At 37.0% G+C, this 25,803-nt stretch overlaps 1 protein-coding gene across 4 annotated transcripts in view; it reads left to right on the forward strand.

Annotated features, from left to right (window-relative positions):
* The window catches only part of RAPGEF6 (Rap guanine nucleotide exchange factor 6), a 179,207-nt gene that overhangs the window by 145,139 nt on the left and 8,265 nt on the right, over positions 1–25,803 (forward strand). For 3 of the 4 annotated variants that reach the window (XM_040622494.1, XM_008698967.2, XM_040622493.1), the window contains 6 exons: positions 2,031–2,242; positions 6,722–6,845; positions 12,683–12,903; positions 16,882–17,073; positions 19,742–19,876; positions 25,116–25,344. In XM_040622494.1, the coding sequence (XP_040478428.1) occupies positions 2,031–2,242; positions 6,722–6,845; positions 12,683–12,903; positions 16,882–17,073; positions 19,742–19,876; positions 25,116–25,344 (1,113 nt within the window). Of the gene's footprint in view, positions 1–2,030; positions 2,243–6,721; positions 6,846–12,682; positions 12,904–16,881; positions 17,074–19,741; positions 19,877–22,520; positions 23,189–25,115; positions 25,345–25,803 lie in introns of those variants that run through there. The other variant, XM_040622495.1, reaches the window with a different exon arrangement.

Here is a 25,803-nt window from a genome sequence, read left to right on the forward strand (position 1 = left end):
TAACTAGCATTTTATGTAGCTGTTCAAGTTTCTGAGATTATTCCCCGTACTCTGTCTTTGTCTCTGAAGTCATTTACCTTTACATCTGTGTTTCTACATCTTTCAGTTCTGTATCCGGGTCTCTAGAACTGTGGTACCTATTCACTCTGTAGATTCATTTGTTTCTGTAGTTTTCTCGAGTTCTACCTTTAAATAGTTTTTCAGTTCTATTAATTTTTTTCTTTCTTTGAAGATACGAGTTACTGAACATTTTTTTATCTCCTTTGTCTTCCATATCCATTATTTTCTTTCTAATCCTTTTCAGCTCTGTCCATTTCCGTTGACTGCTTTTGTTCCTCCTTTCCTCAGCATCACTTGCACCAGGTTGTAGCAGTGTCTGTCTGTCTTTTTTTTTTCTTTTGTGTGTTCCGGGGTGGCCTTCATTTCTGTCTTGCTTTTATATTCCATTTCTTTTCTGAACTTCACTGGTTAACTTTTTTTTATCAGCTTCTCCTACTGTATTTTCTTAAGCTCTTTATATCACTCCATTAGAAGCTCTTTATTTTACTAATTCATTTGAAATCATGACTAAGTCATTGATGAGTCCCAGTTTTTATTTGATTGGTGGCAACATTTTTCTTTGTGTTCTTTGTTTTTCCTTGTACCAGCTTATTATAGATTCTGTGTTTATTTTTTTCTTTTTGAATGACATGAGTTTTCCTGTACCAGGTATTTGCAGGAGGCTCATGTGGAAGAGGATCTGGGGCATAATTCCAGGCTAGCAGGAATCGAGCTTGGATGTGAATTGTTTACCCTTTCTTTCTTGCCACCACATGGAGATTGGCAGCTTTAGTGCTGCTTACCACTCAGAGTTTCTACCTTCTATCCAGTCTCACTGTTAAGCTTCTCATCAAGATATCGTATCATTCTTTGCACTTTCTCTGGCACTCCCTGGTCCAGCCCCGCCTAATTCTATCAGCCTGTGGATTCTGTTGTATTGTTTCAAATGGGGGGTTGGTGTTCTTGCCTTCAGTGTGAGTTACCTGCTTTGGAGAAGTTGAGATCTTCAGCATTTCTTTTCCAGCATTTACCATTCTATTTGACCTTGACTATTTTGGGGCAACCTTTTAATGTGTTTAGGATTTACAGGTATCTCTTAATTGAAGTAGAGATGAAATTTGCATTTCTGTTACTCGTACAATCATTTCTGATGATTACTGAGAGGAAAGGGAACAAAGATACCTTGACTTCACACCTTAAAATCAGAAGTCAAGAGAACAATTTAAGTACAGTGATGTCCCAAAAAGTCAGGTGGCTAAGTATAAAAGAGGGACTAACTGGTGAGAAAATTGAGGTATTATATATGCACTCTTCATTTGGCAGCCTACCTGGGGGGTGGTAGTATAGACAAAAAGGGGTAGGAAGGAGCTGCAGCCTAATGGGCATGCATATTTTTCAAGCTCGGGCTATCTGAGTTTAAAATCCTGTAGAAAGAAGACATTGGATATATGGAGGCCTTGGAGGAACAGGATTAGAACTTAGAGAAAGGGAAGTATTTGAATCAGGGATGTGAGAGAACAAAATCTCAGGAAAGGAAGGCTGCCTCAGCCCTAGAATTTTCCTCAATTATTATAGCATTTGTGTTCAACGTTACTTAAACCTCTTTCAAATAGATAATGTCTCCATAAAGTTATTTCTAAGTAAAACAAACAAAAACATTGTGATATTTGAAGGTTTTTTTTTTTTTTACGTTAAATGTCTCTTTTATGGAAATACTTTGTTTCATACATGCAAGCTGTAAAATAAAGGCTACAGGTACACAACCATAGGCAAGTAGTGTATATATAGTTCCTCTGAAAGAGGTTTTCCTTATTGTCACATCAAAGAGTCCCTTTTATTTTTTTTCATGATTCTACTCTGTTCAACACATTAAAAATATGTCCCTACTTATTTTAGTTTTATTAGAGAAACTTGGTGTATACGCTTTACTGCCCTGAGTCTTCTTTCTCCTCCAAGTCCCTTATTAATGTTTTTATTCTCATCTTTGGCAGTGGCTTGAACCTGGCATCTGTAGCACGACTCAGAGGAACTTGGGAGAAATTACCAAGCAAGTATGAGAAACACCTCCAAGATCTACAAGACCTTTTTGATCCATCTAGAAACATGGCAAAATATAGAAATATTCTTAGTAGTCAGAGCATGCAGCCTCCAATTATTCCTCTCTTCCCTGTTGTCAAGAAAGATATGACATTTCTGCATGAAGGTATTTAAAAGTTATTTGAAAATTAGTATGTTTATTATATTTAATATATTTTTCAGCCTTTTATGTCACTAAAGCTTTAACCTAATTATAAATGTAGCAGCTTTTGTAAGTCAAAACCCACATATTGACGAAAACAAACTTAGGTGGTTTACCCTGTGTATTCAAACATAAATTTCACTTAAACCCAGATCAGACTGTTTGATCGTATTTGTTATTTTGTTTAGTAATATTTTTCCTTCCAACTTTTTTTTTAAATGAATTACTCAACAGGCAATACAGAAAAGTGCCCAAAACCAGTGAACAGCTAAATGAATTATGACAAAGCAAACACCCATGTAACCAACATGCTGGCTGAAACCAAAATGCCCCTTTCTAATTACCACCCTCGTTCTCTTCCTCAAAAGTAATGACTGCCCTGACTCCTAATACTGGGGTTTAGTTTTATCTGTTGTTGAACTTTATATAAATGGAATTACAGAGTATATTTATGTTTTGGTTTGGTTTTGGTTTCTGGCTTATACGGTCAACATTAGATTTGTGAGATTTTTCTATGTTTTTGACTGTAGCTGTACTTGACTTTCAAAACTAGTGTTCCGTTACCTGAATGCCGTACAGTGGATTTTTCCCTTCTCCTGATAAGCATTTAATAGTTTTCCACTGTTCACCTATTATGAATAATGCTGCCTTGAATATTCATATCATTCAAGGTGGCATTTATGGATCTGATACTCATATAGTCAACTTTAGAAAAGAGTTGGCATTAGGTACTAAACTGCAACCCTGGCAGTGCTATCAGAGTTGTTGTTGTTCCTCATCAACCCCTGGTAAATTCAGTCTTATTTTTACCCATTTTAGTAGTGGTGTGGTTTAATTTGCATTTCCCTAAATACTAATGAGATTAAGCACCCTTTTATATATTTATGTGGGGGTTTTTGGTCAATTATCAGTTCAGCTTTCTTATGTATTCTTTTTATCAGGTTGTCTCTTTTGTTTAATATATTTTTAAGTATTTCTTATAAATCCTGGGTATAATATGACTTATCTTTGAGTCTCTTAGGGTTATCTTTTGATGAACAGCACATTCTTAGTTTTAAAAGCCTAACTTAGTGATCTTTTACCATGTTTTTATCTACAATCTTCCTGAGTTAATTTTCGTGTATGGTATTTGTTCAAGTAAAGTAACTTGCTAACTATATACTATTTTACTGTTTTTCTCATGTTACACTAGACATTATAATATATATACTTAATTAGTTGATAGTGGGTTAATCAGTACTTTTCTGTGTATCAGGCAATACAAGGAACTTAGATTACTTAAATTCCATTTACCCACATCCCAGTTCATATGCAGTTGTTGTCATGCCTTGAACTCCCACATGATACTATCATTTAGTAAAGTCAGTATTTATATGTTATTGTTACTGTTTTTATTCCTTTCTGCATTTCAACGCTTCCGTGTGATAGATATTTTTTCTTGCTATAGAACACTATTATTTAAGTACAAGTCTGCTGATAAAATATCTTAATTTCATTTATCAGAAAATGTCTTTACTTCATTTTTAAGGCATAATTTTGGTTGGCACTTGTCTTCTTTGAACATTTTAAGAGACCATCCCATCATGTCCTGGCTTTCCTTGTTGATATTGAGACATCAGTTGTCATTCTTATTTGCTGTGCCTGTGACTATATTTTGCCCTTTTTCCAATAGCTGCCTTATAATTTTCTCTTTGTCTCTTTTTTCCTCTAGTTTGGTTATGATGTAACTAGGTGTGGCATTTTGGATTTTGTTTGTTTTAGTTCTGATTTGTTTGTAAGATGTTTTGAAAGCTGCGTTTTGATATTTTTCATGAGTTCTGAAAACTCTCATTTTGTCTTCAAATTTTTTACCTTTCCTCTTCTAAGGAAGAGTGATTTTTATTTCACCTTTGTTAGACCTGATGACTTTCTTCTGTTGTCTCACCCTCTTTATCTGTTTCTCATCTTTTTGTCTTACCATGCTTCATTCTGGATATTTTCTTCCAATTTATCAGTTCTTTTTTCAACTATGTGTAATTTACTATTAAATATATCAGTGAGGTCCTGCTTCTAGTTCTTGTGTTATGTGAGGTTTTTTTTTTTTTTTCTTTTGGTCAGGTTTATAATTTACATTTTTTTATCTTTATTATGTTCTCTGCCAAAGTTCTCAGTGTTGTTTTCTGTATCTTTGTACATATTGAACTTGGTTATTTTAAAGTCTGTATCTAATATCTCCATCTTATGTGGGTCCCTTTCTGTTGTCTTTTTCTCCTCCTGCATTAAATTCTTGTTGTCTCTTCCTGATAGCCTTGGTTGTTTTTGATCAAATGTATGTTGTGTATAAAAAGTTACAGAAATAATCTGAGATTTCGGATGATGTCACATTCCTCCAGAGAAATAAAAGTTTGCTTTCGCCAGACAGGTAGGTGTGCTAGCAATCCAAAATCACTTTAATCCATTTTCACATTTTGAGATAATTTAACACTGAATTTATATCCTAGTCACACTTAGTTCTTCCTTAATTCCAGGATAGCCCTTCAGGATCCCAACCCAAAGAAGTTGTTTTCTTCTAACCTCATAAGTTGGGATGGTACTCCTTAGTTTTTTTAAGCTCATCATCCACCTTTTCTGAACCAGTAGATGCCCCTAGGATCAAGCACTGTGACATAGTAAACCTTCCCCACATCGTCATTCCTCTTCAGAATCTTCACTGTCTGGGGCGCCTGGGTGGCTCAGTCGTTAAGCGTCTGCCTTCCGCTCAGAGCGTGATCCCAGCGTTCTGGGATCGAGCCCCACATCAGGCTCTTCTGCTGGGAGCCTGCTTCTTCCTCTCCCACTCCCCCTGCTTGTGTTCTCTTTCTCGCTGTCTGTCTCTCTCTCTGTGAAATAAATAAATAAAATCTTTAAAAAAAAAAAAAGAATCTTCACTGCCTCAATAGCTTTTTGATACTTTAAAATATTTGCTTTTTCTGTTTTTGCTCAAATTTTCTAATTATTCTCAGCAGAAGGGTTGTTCTACCTACCTAATCCTACTGGCTGTCTCACATCACTCCTTTTCGTAAACACACACTGTGATAGACTTCAAATACGTTTTTCTGACTTGCTCCCTCAAAACATGTTTATGTGACTTGAAAAGTATTTTTGGTGATTATTTTGCTTCCACCGCACATGTTGACGCTCTGAACAACTCCTGTGTTCAATGTATAGGTTCTGTTTACTGTGAGGAGTTAGAACATGCTGTGTTTCAGACCCATTAGGTTCTCAAACTTGTCTTTGGGACTTGGGAGTTCCACTGAGGCATCTCAGGGGCTACCACGGTAGATAAATGTGGTCACACTAACTATTCAAGACGGGAAAGAAGCACTACTATTGCCTTTTGAACATACATTTTTTTGCCTTGTCTGAACTTTGTAAGCCATCAGATGAGCTAAGTTTGGTCTCATACTTACTCTCTTCAAAGAAAAGTAGACCATTTTGAAAATTATGTGAATTTTTCCTCAGAGCCCACTTACCAGAATAGAAAAAAAATTATGGACCTTTTAAGCAAGCAAATTTGTGTCAGTTGATGAAAGTAAGAATTGTAAATTCAGATTTTGGAAAAAGAAGGTGAATGGCAGACTAGAAAGTATTTCCTCTGTGAGCCAGCCACCTCTTAATTTTAACTAATAATTGTGATTTCGGAAAACGTACCTACTCTTCCTTAATCCCCCACTAGAACCCTCCCTTTTTTAAAGAACAGTCAGAAGTTTTCAGGGGATATCTTCCACTTGTTTAATGTTGACAACTCATTTAACAATTTCTAAAAGTGTTTTAAATCAAAGAAAACTTCTTGGATTAATTAAGCCCATAGGTCGCTCTTTGTGACCCCTGGCTAAAACCTAAGTTTTCGAGTGCTATACCCTGCAGCCTAAAAGAGCAGATGCAGGTACCTACCTGCCTGAGAGTGAGCTGAGCATCTGGAGAGTAAGATTTAAGGAGGTGCACATTTTACAGGTGTGCCTGTAACACCACCATGAAATTGGTTTCAGAAGCTATGTAGCTTATCACCTTCCAGTATTCACAATTACTGCTCCCATAGGAATAGAATTCCTTCCAATAGCTCATTACCTGGGAGCAGAGTTGAATCATATATATCACTTCTTAAAAATAGAAGTGGTGGGGCACCTCGGTGGCTCAGTGGGTTGATGGTCCGACTCTTGATTTCGGCTCAGGTCATGATCTTAAGATTGTGGGATCCAGCCCTGTGTCAGGCCTCGTGGAGCCTGCTTGAGATTCTCTCTCTCCCTATGTCCCTCCCACCGCCCCCCTTCTCTAAAAAAAAACAAAACAAAATAAAAAACAAGGAAACAGAAGTGGCAGTTTGATAAAGGAGGTTCTGATCTCTGCTCCCAAGAAAAACTTGACTTCTGCTACCTTTATATAGGTATTAATTTTGAGAACCAAAGAACTGCTTCTATTCCATAGGAAATGACTCCAAAGTAGATGGATTAGTGAATTTTGAGAAGCTAAGAATGATTGCCAAGGAAATCCGGCAAGTTGTTCGAATGACTTCTGCTAACATGGACCCAGCTATGATGTTTCGACAGAGGTATGGCATTGAAGTGTGTAAAAGTGTTAGCGTGGCATCAAGTGATACAGCAATAGTATTTATCATTTATTAACCGTCTCCCATTTCTTATACACTGTATGACATGCTTTACACAGGTCAGTTACAAGTAATCATTTGTCATGGTACCCCTTAAAGGTAGGTGGTATGGAGTTTCCTTTTACATTTGAAAAAACCGATGCTCAGAGCAGTTAGGTAACTTGCCCAGTATTGTGTATTTTGCTGAGATTTGAACCCTGGTTCTGTATTACTTTTTTGATGTGGATAATTCTGTATTGTTATTGTTATGTTAAATAACTAATATTAAAAAATTGCTGACCCTTGCTGAAGTAATCACAGAGGACGAATGCTTTTATCTGGTTTTCAACCTAATTTGTAAAGTATTAGTCTGCACGTGTCTTTTATTTTTATTGAATATTTTTAAGTTCTATTTCTGTTTAAGTCATACTTTATTCTTTTAAAATATATTTTCCTCAAGCCATAGTACTACTGTTTATTTGTACGTAAGTACTTTAACAGAATTTAGAAAGTGCAAATTTAAGCATGTTCCATCATTAATAGAAATGGAAGATGTTATTTGTATTCCATATTCACTTCTAAGGATACTTTTTAAAATTCATTTTTAATATAATGACAAAGTCTTTCTCAGACTACATAAAACTTAAAATATTGTCAAGCTGTTCTCAGTAATTTTTATGATTTGCAGCATAGATACTGGGGTTTTAATCTAGGGACTCATTTTCTTCCGGGCCTGTGTATATAGCTTCAGTACATAAGACTTTTCAAAATGAAGTATCAACAAAGGCAGGCACAGTTCCTTTGGCTTAAAAAAAATACGGTCTATGAAGAAAACAAAAAACACTTGTTTATTTAAAAATCAGAGGTGAAGTTTTTGTAACCAAAGGATCAGTGTGTGTCAGGGTAGGTTTTCTGTTTTGTCTTATTTAAATTACTGTTGAGGGAGGAGTCTTTGTTTTTGTAAGGAGTTGATCCAACGGTTGCTCTAGTGTAGAGATCTTCAGAGTATGGACGAAGGGTTGTGTCAGCTGTCCTCTGCTGTAGCCATCCCACTCTGCCTTTAAGAATCACTACAGGTAATGAGACATGTTGTTGCTCACCAGTTTGGAGCAGAAAACAGTAAGAACCAGGGACCAAAGCAAACCTGGAGGAGGGTTTGTTGTTTGTTTGTTTAAGTTTTTGCTTTTGTTGCATGTTTCTGTCCAGTGGCCCCACCACTCCCTCTTGTCTTATGTGGACCTCCATTTATATGTTAGCAGCCTTGTTCCTGAAGACATAATGAATTTGTGCCCCTACCAGACCAATAAATAATGAGTACCAGCTGTGCTTCAAAAAAGAGCAAAGGAGGAAGTTAGTAAACTTGGCTGCTTTCTGTGGAATGGCCTGGGTTAAATAGAATATAACGTAGGGGAAAAGGAAACATTTATAATTAAATTGGACAAATAGAAATGGACTGAATTTTCCTGAATCCGTTTTCTTTGTCAGCCGGTACTGAAATGTACTCTTTCTTTAAGCAAGTAATTGTCCATTTTGTGGTGCATATTTAGTGTGGACAAAGTAACCTCTTTTATTCTAACAGTAATCAATTCGCTGACTGAAAAACAAAGTCTTGGGCCACCTCCAGCTGGAGCTTAGTGGGTGCAGGCCTGGCACACTGAGGCCGGCGGGGAGCAAAAATAAATAAAAATAAGCAGAATCTTTATTCGGTCTAATTGGAGTATAAGGATATATAGTATCTTATTCTGATGGTATATTTTTACTTAAATTTTAAGTCGATTTGCTGATCAACATTTCCAGTAAAGTATGTTGTCAGAGAAATTTCTGCCCTTAGAAATGACATAAATCTTTATGTTCCTTGTAATTTCATCCTGTGACTTAAATGAGTGGCCCAAAAATACTTACAAAAAATTATGCAAAAATTCTCTTCCTTAACTTAAGATTTCCTTCCCTAAAAACTTGAAATTCATAATTTATACTAAGTACGTGTTTTTTTCTTAAGTTCCTTATTAACATAAGCCTATGATATGGATTCGATATTAGTAATACAATTAGCCTGTATAAAAGCATATTGTAAAGAATATTGTGGGTTTGTTGGCCTTCGGTACATACCATGATTCATTTTACCCCTCTGCATTCCATTAAAGTCATTTTACTGTTAACTACCATTTTTTCTTGGTAAAATTTTTCTGTTCTATTCTGTCTCCATAGTTTCTCTGACTCTCAACTGTTGTCTTTTTTCTGTGCTTTCCTATTCAAACCCATGCTTCAATGTTTGTGGCTCTTGCTTACAGGAAGAAGAGGTGGCGGAGTCTGGGGTAAGTGTAGAGATGAATGCAACTGAAATGAAGATTGTACGACTCTTAACATATACTGCATCCTGTTCATTAATGCACGCACATAAAATAGCATGCGTTCTATTAACCCTGTCAACCTACATTCCTGACAAATGCCTTTTGCTAACAAGGTGAAAGTAGTGATAGAACTAGCTTTTTTTCCCCCTTTACTTTGCCATTATTGATCTCCCATAAGTCCCTCAGATTTTAATTTAGCAGGGTCAGTTAAATGATGATGATGATAGCAAATCTTTGGTGTGTGCTTGCTATGTGCCATATATTATCCTAAGCACTTTAAATGAATTACTGAGTTCTCCATCCACCCCGTGAGATAAATACTGTTATTCCTATGGTGCAGACAGGGAAGATGGATTATAGTGGATCAAGACCCAGGTAGTCTGATTCCAGAGCTCATGCCATTTTCTTATTCTCAAATGCCATATTTTGGGGTGCCTGGCTGGTTCAGTCGGTAGAGCATGTGACTCTTGATCTCACAGTCATGAGTTCAAGCCCCACGTTGGATGTGGAGCCTACTTCTAAAAAACAGTTTCTTCAAATGCCATATTTATTTAAAAAAATATGTAATAATATAAAAATGGATGAAGTTTGTTTATAAAGGTTATGTTTCCATTAGTTCTCCAGAAAGAGGCAGCCCTTATCCAAACTATACTATAAAATTCAGTTAGTAAATAATTGAAATAGAAAATTATTTTAATTTGTCAGATCCACTTAATACCATGAGACATAATGCAACATTGATAGAAATTTATTTTTAATTTCTACCATTTTTAATAAGAGACTCCCTTATCTCTGTTAAAACTGTAATACAATCAGGGGTGCCTAGCCAGCCCAGTCTATGGAACATGCAGTTCTTGATCTTGGAGTCGTGAGCTCAAGCCCAAGTTGGGGGTAGAGTTGACTTGGGGGGAAAAAAAAAGAACTAATACAATCAGAAACTGCCACCTTTTGTTGTTCAGGTATGTTCAGATCTCTGCTTTTACGTAGATACCTATTTAGAATCATTGAGTGTTTAGGACCTTATAAATCATCTGTGTAGCCCTTTCATTTTTAGATGAAGAAAGAAATGGTTTTTGTGAATGAAGGATTTTGTTATTTTAAGACTATAATGAATAATGAAGTTAGATGCTCTTATTACATGACAGGATTTTTTGTGAGCCACTTAACTTGAACTTGAGTCTTGTCTTATTTGTGATCTTGTTTTCTGTTGAAGTTTGGTGAACTTGAATTTCCTTCTACATTCTTCCTTCTCTTTGTGTTTCTCGTGTGTTTTCTTCTGTATTCCACATTTATGTCTTGGTCTTTTCTGGTTCTTCTCACTGAAAATAGAAATTGATTCCTGGCGTTAGTATTATGAGGAAGAATACTTGGTCAGTACATCCTTGTGGGAATTTGGGATGTTGAATGACTTAAGTAACATAGTCATTGTTCAGTTTTAGGGTTGCATTGTATGGTGCTTTCTCAGATGCTGGGTATTTTTATTCTTACATCATGGTGGTTTCTGTTTTGGAAGTAGTTTAGAAGACGTTTTATTGTCCTTTATTACAATGTTTTTAGTTATTAGAATTTTGTGTGTATCCTAGATTTGCAGACAACCTTTTTTTTTTTTTTTTTTGGATACCAGCAAAGAAAAACTTATTAAAATATTGGTATTAAAATTTGCTCCTAAATGTTGGCACTTGATTTTACTGCATTTATTTGAATCTAAGACATCTTCAGTTGTTGGACACACCATTATTTGAGGTACCACTATTAGAAAAATCACTGTCTTCTTACCCCTGAATATTTTTTACTTTATGCTTATTAAAAGAGCTCTTTTGTAAACTTAGATATGTATTTTTATCACATAACACCCTTTTGCATTCATTAAAAGAAAAATGTGAGCATTTAAACTGGTTTATTTAGATCTCAGATTTCTTCGTATTTAGAATATGAATCTTTGAGTGAACTGGTTTCTGGGAGTTTTTTTCCCTGCACGGTATTATCTTTTGTGCCATCAAGTGTGTTGGGTAATGCATTATTTCTTAAAATAAGCCATTAAAGAAATAAAAGCTGCTGGTGCTGAACTCTTGGCATGGGTTTGCAGATACTTAGAGCTAGCCTCCTTTTGACTGCTGCTTTGGGAATGTTGTTGAACTTGTCAGAATCACTCCCTTCTTACAATCATTTGGTTACTGGATTGAAAGAGTAATTCACTAATGTCATTGGATTTTCTTCCCAACCATTCTGCAAGTTTTGAAGTTTCTGTGTGTGAAACTAGTGATAACCGTGTCACAGTTTCTGCCTGACCAGTAGCAATCAAAAGTAGAAATCGAAAGATTTCAAATGTAAGGCGTGTCCTATTCCAAAGATCTTAAAATAGTGAAAAAAAATACTTTAACAACTTTGTTTCACTTAATTTACAAAGAAAACATTAGGATTCTAGTATCTGTTTTAAATAGTATGTGAGCACTGAAGAACAAATTGTTCTGTGGTTGTGGTCTATTTAGAATATTTGAGGGGAAAAATGAGGATAATTTAGAAAACCTGTAGATAACTATTATTTTGGAATGGGAACTTCATTTAGAATAAAAATCATTTAAGAACCTTGCATTCCTAGCCTTATTAGAAAGGACAAGTTGCATTGCATTTCCTATTTTACATTGGTTCTAGATGTGGTCATTCTAGAATGAGGTTTGTCAAAAAGAGGAGAGTTGGGAGAACCATTACCTTGTTTGAACTGTAGTTACTTCTACCTGGCTTGCAGTTCCATCACAGAGGCATTGCAAAGAAGGGTCTCAAGTCCCACATCGTCAGTCCTAGAACCACATATTGCCTAACCAATCCGCGTGTGAGTGAAAAGATTGAGTAGGTTTCTATTGTACTTCTGGTCCCTAACTGTATTAAATTGAGTATAAATGCTTGTTTTTCCTATCAGTTGTTCTCTTTGAATTTTGGCCAAGAGCTGCTTACTGGTAAAATTGGCTAGCATACCCTGAGTGGACCTGCTATAGACAGGAACAGTGATGGCTATGGCATGCCCAAAGCAACACAGACAAGCAGAGCTGCCCCAGAAACTCCTGGTGCAGAGATCTGGCTAAGGATGCACTTGTTGTGACCCAGGCTCTTGCCATATCTTCAGAGTGTAGATGGCCTCTGGGCCAGTTTACTTGTCAAAGTTTGGCCGTGGGTTGCATAGGCACAAACACAGATCTGATGAAATTTGTTGCTTTGGGTGGGGAGGGGGGAGAGATTGTTATCTTAGTCTTTTGAATTCTACACTTTGCCGAATCTTAAAACTCAGAACAGAGCCATGTGTGCCATATTACTTGCATTAATGCTCCTCATCTTTTAACTCATTTGCATCAGCATGCAATAGCATTAACAGAACAAAATACTTTTAATCTTCAGTCTGCCGATGTGTAATTCTCATCTTTACTGCCCCTCATTGTGATGTCCATCTCCCCACAGGTCACTGAGTCAAGGCAGTACAAACTCGAACATGCTGGATGTTCAGGGAGGTGCACACAAAAAAAGGGCGCGTCGCAGCTCTCTACTTAATGCCAAGAAGCTGTACGAGGATGCCCAAATGGCAAGAAAAGTGAAACAGTATCTTTCCAGTCTGGATGTAGACACAGATGAGGAAAAGTTTCAGATGATGTCATTACAGTGGGAACCTGCCTATGGTACCTGTAAGTATAAGGTTTCACTTAATGTAAAAAAGAACAGAATAGAAATTTATTTTTCTAGAGTTAAGCTGAAGTCCCATGAAAATTAACTTTCACTCACAAAAGATTTCTGACATACCCTGAGCCTCAAGTGATCCACTTAACTAGATACTGAATACCATCCATTCTTAATGATTACCCTAGGCAGAAAATTGAAAGATAAAGAGTTCTTCTTTAAAAATCATTATAAAGTCTTCTTACAAAAACTGGAACATTATAGAGGAGCCCTTCTGTTTGAGAACATTTTTACCTTCACCCCGAAATGAAGAGTAAAATTAAGTGAAATTTTTACGTTTTTTAAATCTCACAGATAATATTACTTGCCAACTAGGAAATCCAGGAAATTTTATTGAAACCCTTAGAGAGGGGCTTCTGGGTGGCTCAGTTAAGCGTCTGCCTTCGGCTCAGGTCATGAACCCAGGGTCCTGGGGTCAGGCTCCACATCAGGCTCCCTGCTCATTGGGGGAGCCTGCTTCTCCCTCTCCTGTTTCCCCTGCTTGTATGTGTGCTCTCCCTCACTTCTTCCCTCCCCTTCTCTCTCTCTCTCTCAAATAAATAAAATCTTAAAAAAAAAAAAAAAAGAAACATTAGAGATCATAGGTGTCAGTAATTAAGGTAAAACAAGAAAAGTCAGGCACATTCTGATATTGTTAAAATACAGGAAATGTGATGGACAAAAGAAGAGCCTATTCTCAACTTTTTTTTTTTTAATTACGTGTAGGTTTCCCCCACTATTCCTAAGTAGAGCGTTCCTATGAAACCTTTCATAAGCCAAAATGACATAAGGGGAAGACAGAATAACCATGATTTTATATGAAAAAAAATTGAGTATCCCCAAACCCAAAAAAATAACCTCTTTTTGGCTTTTCTAATACCTTAGGACATATCTTGCTAATGGATGCACAAAATAAATCTAGATAAAGCACTGATGCGCACAGACCCAGTTGAAAGCTATGACAGTTTAATACTCAGGTGCTGAATATAGTTTTTAGGAAAATAGCTTGTTGATTCTACTCTGACTGCTTAGGGTTCACACTGTGTCTATAGAGCAAGGATCCTCTTCAGATTTTTTGTGGCTAGTGAAAACTGGTATTGACGTAGGTGTTTCATAAAAGCGAAATGGTGTAATGCAAACTTCTAAAAACTGAGAATACCTGTACAAAGAACAGAATGTATATGTGCCTGGGTCAAGGAAATGATGAGTTATAAAAGCAGAAATCAAAAATGGTAAAATACACTGTGTTGTAACAACCAAAAAAGATGACTAAATTAAAAGTGGATGTTATTTTATGCATATATATATATATATAATTTTATGTTATGGCAATAAAAATTCCAATAGGATGTCTAGAACTTGATAAACTATTGACAGTACGTTTGGGGGAGGTTCATATTTTCTGTTTCTGTATTCCTAATTGATAGGAGGAAATGGTAGTCATCATGAACTGACCCTGAGATTAACAAATAGCATATAATAGAAAAAGTTTGTCAACAAAGTAGAAAAGAGAAAGTGGACATACAGCCACATACTGATTTAAAAATTTCAGATAAGACCGTGGATTTTAAAGTAAAAGTAATAAGCAATTTGGTAAATGTTGTAAAAACGATACCTTGAACACTTCTACCCAGATGACAAAAGTATGATGGAACAAACACCTTCTGAAGGATGAAGACAGAGTTTGAGTGTCATTTATAAATTACTTTTTGAGCAAGGTTCTCTTCATCCCAGATCGCTGTTTGCCCAATGTGTAAAACTTAAGGATTGACGGTATGTTTTATCTCCCTGATTCTTTCTACGTCAATCCTATTAGGAGAAAGAAATAATAAAACCTAACAATTATTGAGAGCTTTCTATGTGCGGCAGCCTTGCTAGGCACTTCACAAACATTGCCATTTACTCCTTGCAGCTACCTGTCAGGTATCCAGTATTGGGGTTGTTATTCCATTGAGATAATGCACCCAAAAATCTGTTTATATAAAGATGTTGCAGAATGTATTCTGATGAAAAAGAAATCATGCATATACTAAAATGCTAAAGAATAGTTAAGCACGCAGTTTCCTTATCGATACAAGGAATAGTGCATGGCCATTAAAAATAATGAACATATATAGACCTTGAAGGTATCTAGGAAAATTTTTTGCTACCTGGGACCTATTAAGAATAGCATCAGCCATCTGAAAATGGTACATGTAAGGAGTAAAGACTGAAGAAGTGTACAGAACCTTAAGATTCATTCATGTTTTACAGTTCAAAGCCCATATACATAATTAATGTATTCAAGTACTCTGACCCTGTTTTGCATGAGCATCAAATTATTTTTTCCCCAAGTAGCTCAGCATAGACCCTCATCATCTTACGGCTATGCAACACAGTTTAACCTTTCATCAGACAAAAGCAGAAATGATATTTATTTTATCTTTTGTTTTCGTTATCTGCTTTTTTGGTTCCCTAAATCTGATTTGGGATATTCAAGAGCATAAAAATCTCCCCTATGCCTGGGTCATTGTTAAAAACTGGGGCCCAGAATGGTTCCACATACCTATTCTGCATCCATTCTCTCTGGCATCCTCCCTCCCTCACACACACACCTGCATCCTTTCTTACACCCACCTAGACTTACCTGTTTTCTCACAACACTAAATGGTGTCCTTCACTACATATTTAATACTGATTTAAAAAGAGTAAACCTCTGGGACCTTCTTTAAGTTTTGTGATCGTTTAATACAGTGTGTATTCCTTTAATTTGCTTTGAGAGTCTTTACTTGATTTCTGTTGCGTAAATGATTTTTAAGCATTTAAATATTTTTTATTTTTAATCACTTTCCAAATGATTTTTGAATCCCAAGCCTATACAGTAGTTGATTGCTGAGCATTTTAGAATTTGGTTCTTCCTAATAAATCAGTATGTATTTGGTTGGGTTTGGGCAGTCATCTATATTTTAGACTTTTAGATTTTTTTTTTCTTTGTATCACAGCCGTTAAGATGTCACTTGAAAATTGATTAGTATTGAGAGAAAGGGGAAGGTGTGTTTCATGGCTTTAACTGAAAGGTGAGATAATTGCTTGGATTCAGGCAGATGAAGAGCCACTGCACATTATCCCACAGGAGTCCCTTTGTTTTGACTTCTGAGATGTTTCCTAATTCATAACACTCAAAATACTCTCTAGGCCCTAATAATAAGAGCATGGTAGATAACTATTATAGCTCTGCTGGGATTGGTTAAATGTGCTAATTTTGCTTTCTCTTTATGTTAAAAACAAATACATCATGGAGTACTGAGATTGGACCTGTGTTGAAACCACCCTGAATAACTGAAGAATTAAAAGTTCTTTCCTCTGGACTACCGTATTGATTTTATACAAAGGCGGCAGCTTTTTGTTTCTTAAGTCAGGTTCTCGGTTTTTAATTTATTTGACATTTATCGTCAAATATTCTAACCATTAATTTATAAAACAATTCCATGGCATTCNCTGTATATAACTATTAAAACAATTTCACTTGCTCAGCAAATACCCATCTTTTTTGCATCAATCACTGCATACATAGGGATATATAGCAGTGAGCAAGATATGCAGTCCTTACTCTCCTGTTAGTTAAGAGCCTGGTCAGGGGAACGCATTAATTGATGAATCGCACAGGTAATTGAATTGTTACAAACAATTATCAGTGCTGTGAAGATAAGATACAGGATGCCTTGAGAAAATAAGGGATCTCATCTAGTTGTGTGGTGTTAGGGAGGTGAATATCGGCTTGATGCTAATCATGCAGGGCCTAATAAGCCATAGTACTTACATGAAGTTATCTTTAGGAAGATTAATCTGTTGTGTTTTTTATGTTAAAAAATAGATGGTTTTAATGCAATCATTTATTATTGTCATTGGTAATAACAACCTTGCCTTAAAAAGCACACAGTTACATATTTCTTACTGTATTCTATTAGTGACCAAGAATTTAAGTGAGAAAAGATCAGCCAAATCATCAGAAATGTCTCCAGTGCCTATGAGATCGGCAGGCCAAACAGCTAAAGCACATTTGCATCAGCCCCACAGAGTAAGCCAGGTGCTCCAAGTGCCAGCTGTTAATTTGCACCCCATCAGGAAGAAGGGACAAGCCAAAGACCCTGCCACATTAAGTGAGTATTCACAATTATTATTGCATTGATTTAATTAAAATTTCCAGGGGAGTTAGACTGAAAGATAATTGTAAATGTAAATGCTCAGAAAACGAGCTAGTGTAGTTTGTATAATTTAATCATCACTCATGAATTTAAAAAGGTTGTAGTTTGCCTGTAGGTATGTGTTGACAGCATACATATTTTAAATGCTGGTATTGGAATTTCTGTAGTCATAATCAAGAGAAAACTTACAGCACTGCACTGAGGTACCAAGAGTTTACTGCGTTCAGAGGTGCATAAAATAGTTATCTAATGCACATGCACCCTATGAGAATGAGGTTGCTTATTCTAAAGATGTGTATTGTTTTTTCATTAATGATCACTTCTGAAAAACCTAGTTAGCAGACAGGAAAAGATTGTAAAGTATAAAGAATAGCCCGTGCTTTATTCCCTGCCCCTCTGTTAGGCCATGTGGAAGGGAAACTAGATTCAGTTTCGTTCCTAACGTTATTACCTAGCCCATGTATTGTATTTAGGACATACTCAGTAGAAGTCTGTGAATTTAATTTGATTTTGTTTTGAGATCAAAAGTGGAATAAGAAAGGGCGCCTGCCCTTGCCAGATTTTCCCTCTGGTGCTATAGACACACAAACCGGTAACTTAAGTATATATGTTTGTTTTTACGCCGTAAAAACATATTTAAAAAAAAAAAGGTGGGAAGCTTTTAGGGCACACAGAGCTAAGTATAAAGTAGAGCTTCTGAAGTGACTTTTTGGGGGTAATGCCTAAGAAGAGTCTTAAGGGTTGATTAGGAAGGATGTAATTAGGCAAAGATGGCTGAGAAATTGCTTCAGGCAGAAGAGTTTGGGAGATCTACAAGGAGCTATGGGCATTGTGCTGCTTCCAAGGGCAGAGCTGTAGAAAGGGTTGAGAGACAATAATAATTAAAGCTACTACCTATAGGGAACCCCCTGAATGCCAGACACGATTCTGAGTGTTTTACTAGGTTTGTTATATTCATGTAGTCTTCACGATAAGCCTGTAGAATACCTAATACTCTTCATTCTACAGAGGAAACACGGAGGGTCTCAGTAACTTACATACCGCCAGTGAGTAAGGGAGCTGGGAGCTGGGCCCATGCTAACTGGCTCTAATGCCCTTGCTTCTAACTCTCATACCCAGCAGCCTCCCAGGATGACGAGAAGTGAAGTCCTAGGCATGCTGAAATGATAACATGGCCTGCCAAAGGAGACTTGTCAGTGGGTAGTGGCTGCAGAGATTTGAGCAGGGGAAGGTTACGGTCTATTTTTATTGGAGAAGGACTATAGTAGGGAGTGCAGTAAGATGCAGACAGAGTCCAAATGGAAAGCTGATGTAGTAATTAACTGGAAGCTGCTCAGAGCCTAAACTAGTTCGATGGTTATGGAAATGAAGAGGTAATGGGACACAAAATCAGTGAAGTTGATCAAGTGACTGGTTCGGAGTACGAAATGAGACAAATCCTGATCTGGCGTCTTACTTGAATGTCATTGCCCAAAAGGTAGTATTAAGTAGTCCTGTTTTTGCTTATTGTAATATGGCTGTTATTTATATGATAACTACATTTATATTAAAACAGCACTTCAGTAAGAGTAGTGTGAGTATACTGTGATTTAAATTTCTTCAGTATGAAACAGCTGCTTGGTACTATGACAAAGGCCCACCAAAGTTGGGCTTACTTTACTGATTGAAAAAGTGTCGGTAGCTCTTGGACATTTCCTAAAGAAGATAAATATAAAAATGTCAGAATAGGGGCACCTGGGTGGCTCAGTCGTTAGGTGTCTGCCTTCGGCTCAGGTCACGATCCCAGCGTTCTGGGATCGAGACCCACATCGGGCCCCCTGCTCGGCGGGAGGCCTGTTTCTCCCTCTCCCTCTGCCCCTGCTTATGTTCCCTCTCTCTCTGTGAAATAAATAAATAAAATCTTAAAAAAAAAATGTCAGAATGGTGAAACCATTGCTGTCTGACCCACGCTAAACAGGACCAGCTGTTGGACAAGAGTAAAGATAGAACTTTGCAGCATGTTTCCAGGGGGGTTGGTAATACTATTTTCCCATAAATGCATGATTGTTTCTGTTGTCTACTTTTTTCCTGTAGTGTGAATTTAGTGCTCTTGAAAAGGGCTGACCTGGCAGCTCTGCAGCTTCTTCTGTACACCCTCAGTGCAGCTGCACCGCAGGTAGTGACAGGGCCAGCATCCCCACACCGCCCCCACCACATGCGTCGCCCTGACTTGGAGAGGCCACCTCTAGAGGGGAGAGAAGTGTTTGAATCCATCCCTTCTCTGTTAAGACTTCCCACAAAACAAGTGTGTCAGTTGTGGGGGCTGGGACACTATACTCAGACGGTTAACTCGGTTTCCCTTACGCCACAAAGCAACCAACCATCCAACCAAGAACTGTTACAGTCTGGTTCGTGCTGACTAGCTGATTGGAACAAATAACGTAGAGGTGAGAATCTCTGTATGCCATTACCCAGTCATTTAGTCCCTGTTTGTCATGTATACATTTCCGTTGACTGCACTAGCCATTGTGTATCATGGCTTTAGTTACGTAGTACTTTAGGCCACTACACGTAGTACTTTAGGCCACTACAGATATTTTAATTGTGAAGTGATACTTATTTGCTTCTTGGGTTTTATTTTTAGGTACAAATTTACCTCAGAAAGTTTTAGGAACAACTGAAGAAATAAGTGGTAAGAAACATCCAGAAGATACTATCTCTGTGGCATCATCCTTACACTCTAGTCCTCCTGCATCTCCTCAAGGTTCCCCTCGCAAAGGTAAGACATAATAGTCGAAGCTAGTCCTTATTACACCAAACAACACTTGGTGGCACATAATTTGCTTTTCAATCTGTAGTGATAACAGAAAATGAAGAAACTTGTAACTCCTAATACTTACTGGACTTTCATGTTGTAGATTGAATGATTCAGATGCTTTCTAGGTATTGAGCATCATAACCAGGACTCTTGTATTCAAAGTGTGGCCCTTTGTCAGTGGACAAGCGTAGATACGAATGAAGGCAGAAGTCACAGTTGTTTCATTCTGTGCAGATTCTTGTTACAGAAATTTGCAGTTACTTAAACATTTTGTGGAGTATTTTAAAATATGAATTTCTACAAGAAACTGGTTTTAACCAACTACAAAACTTAGGAAAAGAAACATTTAAGTTGATACATTCTTTTTTTTAGTTAATGGAGTCTTATTACTTTTTTTAGTAATCAGAATTTAAAATAACCTATATCCTTATGGATTTTACATCATACGTAGAACCTCTTGAGGTGAAATACCTGAAATCTTTCTTGCTCATTGACCTGTGTTTTCATAATTCAGAATGAAGCCCTTTTTTTGTCTTGACTAGCCTGGGTAGTGTGCATGCAAATGGCATTTCATGGTAGCTGCACGTGTAGCATTTTAAAGGGTGTGTATCTTTATAGCATTGGCCCCTCCACACTTTTTGTTAGCCTGGTTAAAACAAACAAACAAAAAACCTTAGTTCTGGCCTCATCTTCACAGATATAAAAGAATTAATGTGTTTAAATAATCACAGTACAAGAGGGCACGTGGGGTTGGGGAAGACAACCTTAAGAAATCTAGCAGGAAAGAGAAGCTTCCAGAGCTTCCCTTAGCGCCCATGTTCTAAGTTTCATCTCAGTTCTGAGGGTTCCTTTTTATTAGCTGCCATATTTGTGGCAGTGATGTGGTAAATGATGTCAGAATTGAGTTTGAATTTTGACTCTCTTCCCCACTATAGTTGTGTAACTATGCACAACTGATTTCTAAGATCGGGTTTCCTGTCCATAAGATGGGAGGAAGACCATCTTTGTCCCCTTTGAGACCTTTTAGGGGCCTCATACAAAGTTAAAGGAAATAATACTTAGAAAACCTGATAGATGATAAGTGTTTAGTAAATTGAGGTGTGTTGTCTTTTTTCCCTGCTGCCACCCCAGGGTAACATAGCTTCATTGCTAACGTGCCCTATCCCTCTCAATTGACACAGCGGAGACTAGCTAGAATTTTCATTCAGATTTTACTAAGAGTAGTAAAAATTAAATAGGACATACAAACAGTATATATTAACAGGTGTGATTATACAACACAGGTTTCTGATCTTGTGGTATGTAGCTCGCATATGGTTTTGGGAAGCATGCAGATCTGTCTCATCTCTTCACTGTCTGCATATTCCTATCTGAACTGCCCCTTACCAGATCTCAAAGAGAGGGATCCTGTCACACACATGGTCCTGATGAACAGTAGCCGCATGCTCTTAACACCCTTTCAAGAACACCCTTACACCCTCCACACCTTTTGGAGGCTGTTCAGAGGTCCCAATATGGACAGTTATCTAACCAGGAGACTAGTTGAATTGAATATGGTGTTCTTGCCTGAATGTGACGTGGGGGAGAAAGAATTTCCCCATTGCTCTCATTCCCAAAAGAAAATCCACTCTCACCCCTAGAATCGAGAAGTCTTTTTGCCGTTTTGTCTTTCATCATTTGGTCACCAATTGCCCTTGATGCTCATGGCTTTGGGAGATTGTCATAGGCGTGTTTAGGATCCTTAGAAACCTGAAGAAATTATTTTCTTTAAAACTGTTTTTTATTGTTCTTACATATGTTCTATCAAAATACCACCAGTTATTATATTTCCTTTTATTTCCATAGACATGATTTTGCCAGTAGTCTGTAATTGAACAAAAATATTATTAAACTAAGAGTACATTATGAGGTTCTTGCTAAACTTTGAAATTCCTAGTTCATGGTTCTTGCTAAACTTCAGAATTAGTTCTGTTTTCTAACATTTAAGGAAATAAGCCTATCTTCATGTTTTTCCTAATGGGAATTTAAATAAGCAAGAACTTTTTTTTTTTTTTTTTTTGGTAAGTAAGAACTTCTTAAAAATGAGACATCAGGCCACCTTATCCTTCATCTTCCCTTGTGCTAATGGAAGGCAGCCTTTCCATCTTGGAGATAAACAGGATCAGAAATTGTGCTTTATAAATATTTACATTGTATTTACTATTTATATGTCCTGTCTTGTTTTTACCAAGCTTTTTCTTAGTAGGATCTGCCTGAAAATTCTAGACATAGTTATTTTTGAGAAATAATTCTGGTTACCTCATACTCTTGTCATATTTTTCCTTATGACAAGCTTCGCTTACTTTCAGCAATGTTTTATTACCATCTTGTTGTGATTAAGGTAATTTTTCTCCTGTGTTCTGTCTTGCAATGACTGCAGTGTTTATGCTATATAGTAGACTCTCTTTGCTTTAAAAAATACATTACTGGATTTCAGTTTTTCCGATATTGTCAAAATGTTTGAATTTTTTAATAGTGAAATGTTCTATAATAGAAACCAGGCTAATTGTGATTAACTGGAAAGAATTAATTGACCATGACAGGGTTTTTGCATCTCTCCCTCCAGTTGGCAGTATCCTATCTGATCTCAGCATCCTGCTGCGCCCCTCAGGGCCTTCCTCATCCCCTCCCCGTGAGTCCAGCACCAAGATCAGTGGCCAGAACTGCCCCGGAATAGGTGGGGTTTACTTGCAAAAGAAAATCCTTCAGATTACCAGGAGCACAGCCAAAAGAACAGACAGGACCGAGAAGGCCACTGAGGAGAATAGAGACAGGACAAGTTGTGAGAACGCAGCCAGAAAAAGAATGACATCCCCGTTTAGAAGATTTAGGGAAAGAACTCTTTCAAGGGAGAGACTAGCCAACAGCAAAAAAGAGGACGCAGATCACCATCAAGCTACAGAAAGCTGTGAGAAAGTGAAGGATGTTAGAAGCAACATCAAAGATGAGAAAGGGAGTGACATCTTCAATTCAAATAGCGGAGGCAACCGTAACGCTTTAAACTGCTTCTATACGCGATTCAAGTCTAAAAGGAGAAAGACAATCTGATGGAGTTCCTTACTTAATTTTAGTGTTAAATTTGTTTTCATTTATTAATGTAAATGTAGCTTAAATGAAGTTATTTATCAAACAAAGTTTAGGCAGACAACTTAGTGTAAAATATGATTTACAGGCATTTTATGATTAGTGTTTAAAGGTACTCTAGCAACAAAGTCGTATTTATTTAAAGTGCCTTATTTGTACATGTTATTTTACTAATGTGAGTAAGATTTATACTCTTGTTTTCTGTAGTTGGCTTTATTTCCTGCTGATAGCGGCTGGGTCTGTGAATGAAATAAATAGAGGTACTTTTTAGAAATCAGTATTTACTTTTGCATTAGAACCCCCAGTAATGATCTGATCACCAACTTTGCTTCAGAGAATTTTATTGCTCTTATTACTGCAACTACTTTACAAGTTAAAGGAAAAATAAGGCAAGAAACTCTGTCTTGTCCACATACACTTTTTATTTCATTTGCTTGCTTTTCATATAAATCTCTGATCCAGAGAGGAAGAGGAGATAGTCTGACATAGCAAGTGAAAGGTCATTTGGAAACTTGTTAAAAATACAGTTACTGTGTCCTACCACAAACCTCATAAATTCGAATTGAGAGGCCCGAGAATATGTATAATAATAACCTTTCCAGGACATTCTTAGAATTGATTGTATTTGAGAAAAACTGATCTAACAGATAGAGGGATGTAATTCTAAAACAGTAAAGCAAGTGTAACCTCCAGGATAAAAGAGCAATGATTTTTTTCTTTTGAGGAAGAATTTTTATATTTTGTTTTTTGGTTTTTAATTTACCAAATCCATTTTCTTGGTCCTCTTGAAAGATGACCAATCACTTCCTAAAAGCACTGAGAAATGGTAATGTTGAGAAGATCAAAAGCCTGGCTTATCTCAACTTGTCCTGTGCCTGGTAGCCCCATAAGCCACAGAAAAATCACCCATATTCTGGGTCTTAATTTTTCTCTTTGAAATAGTTACCGGAACTACTTAATATGGTTAGTGTTCAACAACTTTTTTCTTTAATGACTTGAGTTATATGTGTATATAAAGCCTGTAGTTGTTCTTAATGAGTTTTTTCAGGATTGTCCTAAAGGTCATGTACCTACTGAGCCTCATTTTTCAAGTGAAAAGGAAAATAATTGTTTGCTTCTTTGAGACATACTCCTTGTTGGGATTACTATGGCATTTCCTTTTATTTCTAAATAAGTTTGTTTACTTTTCTAACAGTTATCAATATAGACATTATGTGCATTTAACTGTCCTGCTGCGGATTTATTTTTAGATGCTTCTACCTCATTCCATCTCCACCCATTTATTCCAGAGAATGGAAAAGAAAATCTCTCTTGCTGTATCTGCTGTGCAGTAAATCACAGAGTAATTTAAAACAGGCAGATGCTGTTATTTTCACAATACATTTTTATAAATATATCAGTTCTGTTGTTTAATGCAATATTCTGTGAAGTTGGTGAAGAAAAAGGAAACCAGGTATAAGATCAAATCCATAGCTAAAACATTTTTTTTTTTAAATATGAAAATAATTGCTTTCAACTTGGGGCAAGACTCCTTAGGTGACATAAGCAGAATATCTAGGGTAAGTATATGTAGTTTAAAAAGCAAAAATATAATTCTTTCTCTTAAGTCTTGACTCCCCTCACCCATCCTTACCGCAACACTGAGATCAGGCAAGGAAATATCTGTGTTAATCAAAGAAGGGGACACAGGGTTAAAAAGAAGTTGAGAGACTCAAGATGTCTGCTTTTTAATATTTTGAAATACATCTCATGCCTTCTTCTTTTATTAAATGCTTGTAGCTATGTGAAAGCCCAGGGCAGATATACATTTGGACTAGTTTCCTCAGTAATACTGGATTTCGACTTCGTATTTCTGGAATTTGGAGTCGGGTTGGTACAGTATAGGTAGGTAGATGAATGGATATGTAGGGGAATGTGTATAGGAAATTGGCATCATTACATCTACATGGTTGGAAACTGAGATTGCTACTTACTCTGTCTTTTGTTGTTGTTATGTTTTTCTTCATCTTCTCCCTGACCACATACCCCTCCTTGTTCCCTTGTTTTGTAGTTTAATCACTTGTTTTCTCTCGTTTAGGTTATACACTTACACCGTCAGCTAAATCTGACAACTTGTCTGACTCCAGCCATAGTGAAATTTCTTCACGATCCAGCATCGTGAGCAATTGTTCTGTTGACTCCATGTCTACAGCTCTGCAGGATGAACGGTGTTCTTCACAGGCTGTGGTGGTCCCTGAATCCACTGGGCTTTTGGAAAAAACAGAACACTCCTCAGGGATAGGAGACCACACTCACCTTGGCCCTGGGTAAGTATAATTGCCTGTGTTCATACCACAAAACCCAAGCCAGGTGGCCACTGCAAGCAGTGCTCCCCAGCTTGCCCTTAGATGGATACCCCTGTCCCTGTGGAGTGGTCGCAAGGGGGCCATAAAATAATATGAGGGCCAAGCATGTATCCTCTATCTTGAATATGCAAATAAGTACTGTTTTGAAAGATAAATGGGTGCTTGTTTCTAAAGCATGTATTGAACTTAAGTAGCTTTCTGTCATGTATTTTTCAATGAATAAGAGCTCGGAGTGAATCAGCTATTGATAGGGGGATATGGTTCTTGTGGTGTGGCTGTTAAGTCAGAGAATGCCCAAAAAGATTGTGTAATGGGAGGTGCTCCCAGGGTTGTACCCATTGTAGACAGGTTGGGGGAGTGGGGTCAGTCCTTAATCTGAAAGTATGATTTATGGAGTTAGAATTATCAGCTAGCGGAAGT

Source organism: Ursus maritimus, unplaced genomic scaffold (genome assembly GCF_017311325.1).
Source record: "Ursus maritimus isolate PB19 unplaced genomic scaffold, ASM1731132v1 scaffold_5, whole genome shotgun sequence".
Lineage (NCBI taxonomy): Eukaryota > Metazoa > Chordata > Mammalia > Carnivora > Ursidae > Ursus > Ursus maritimus.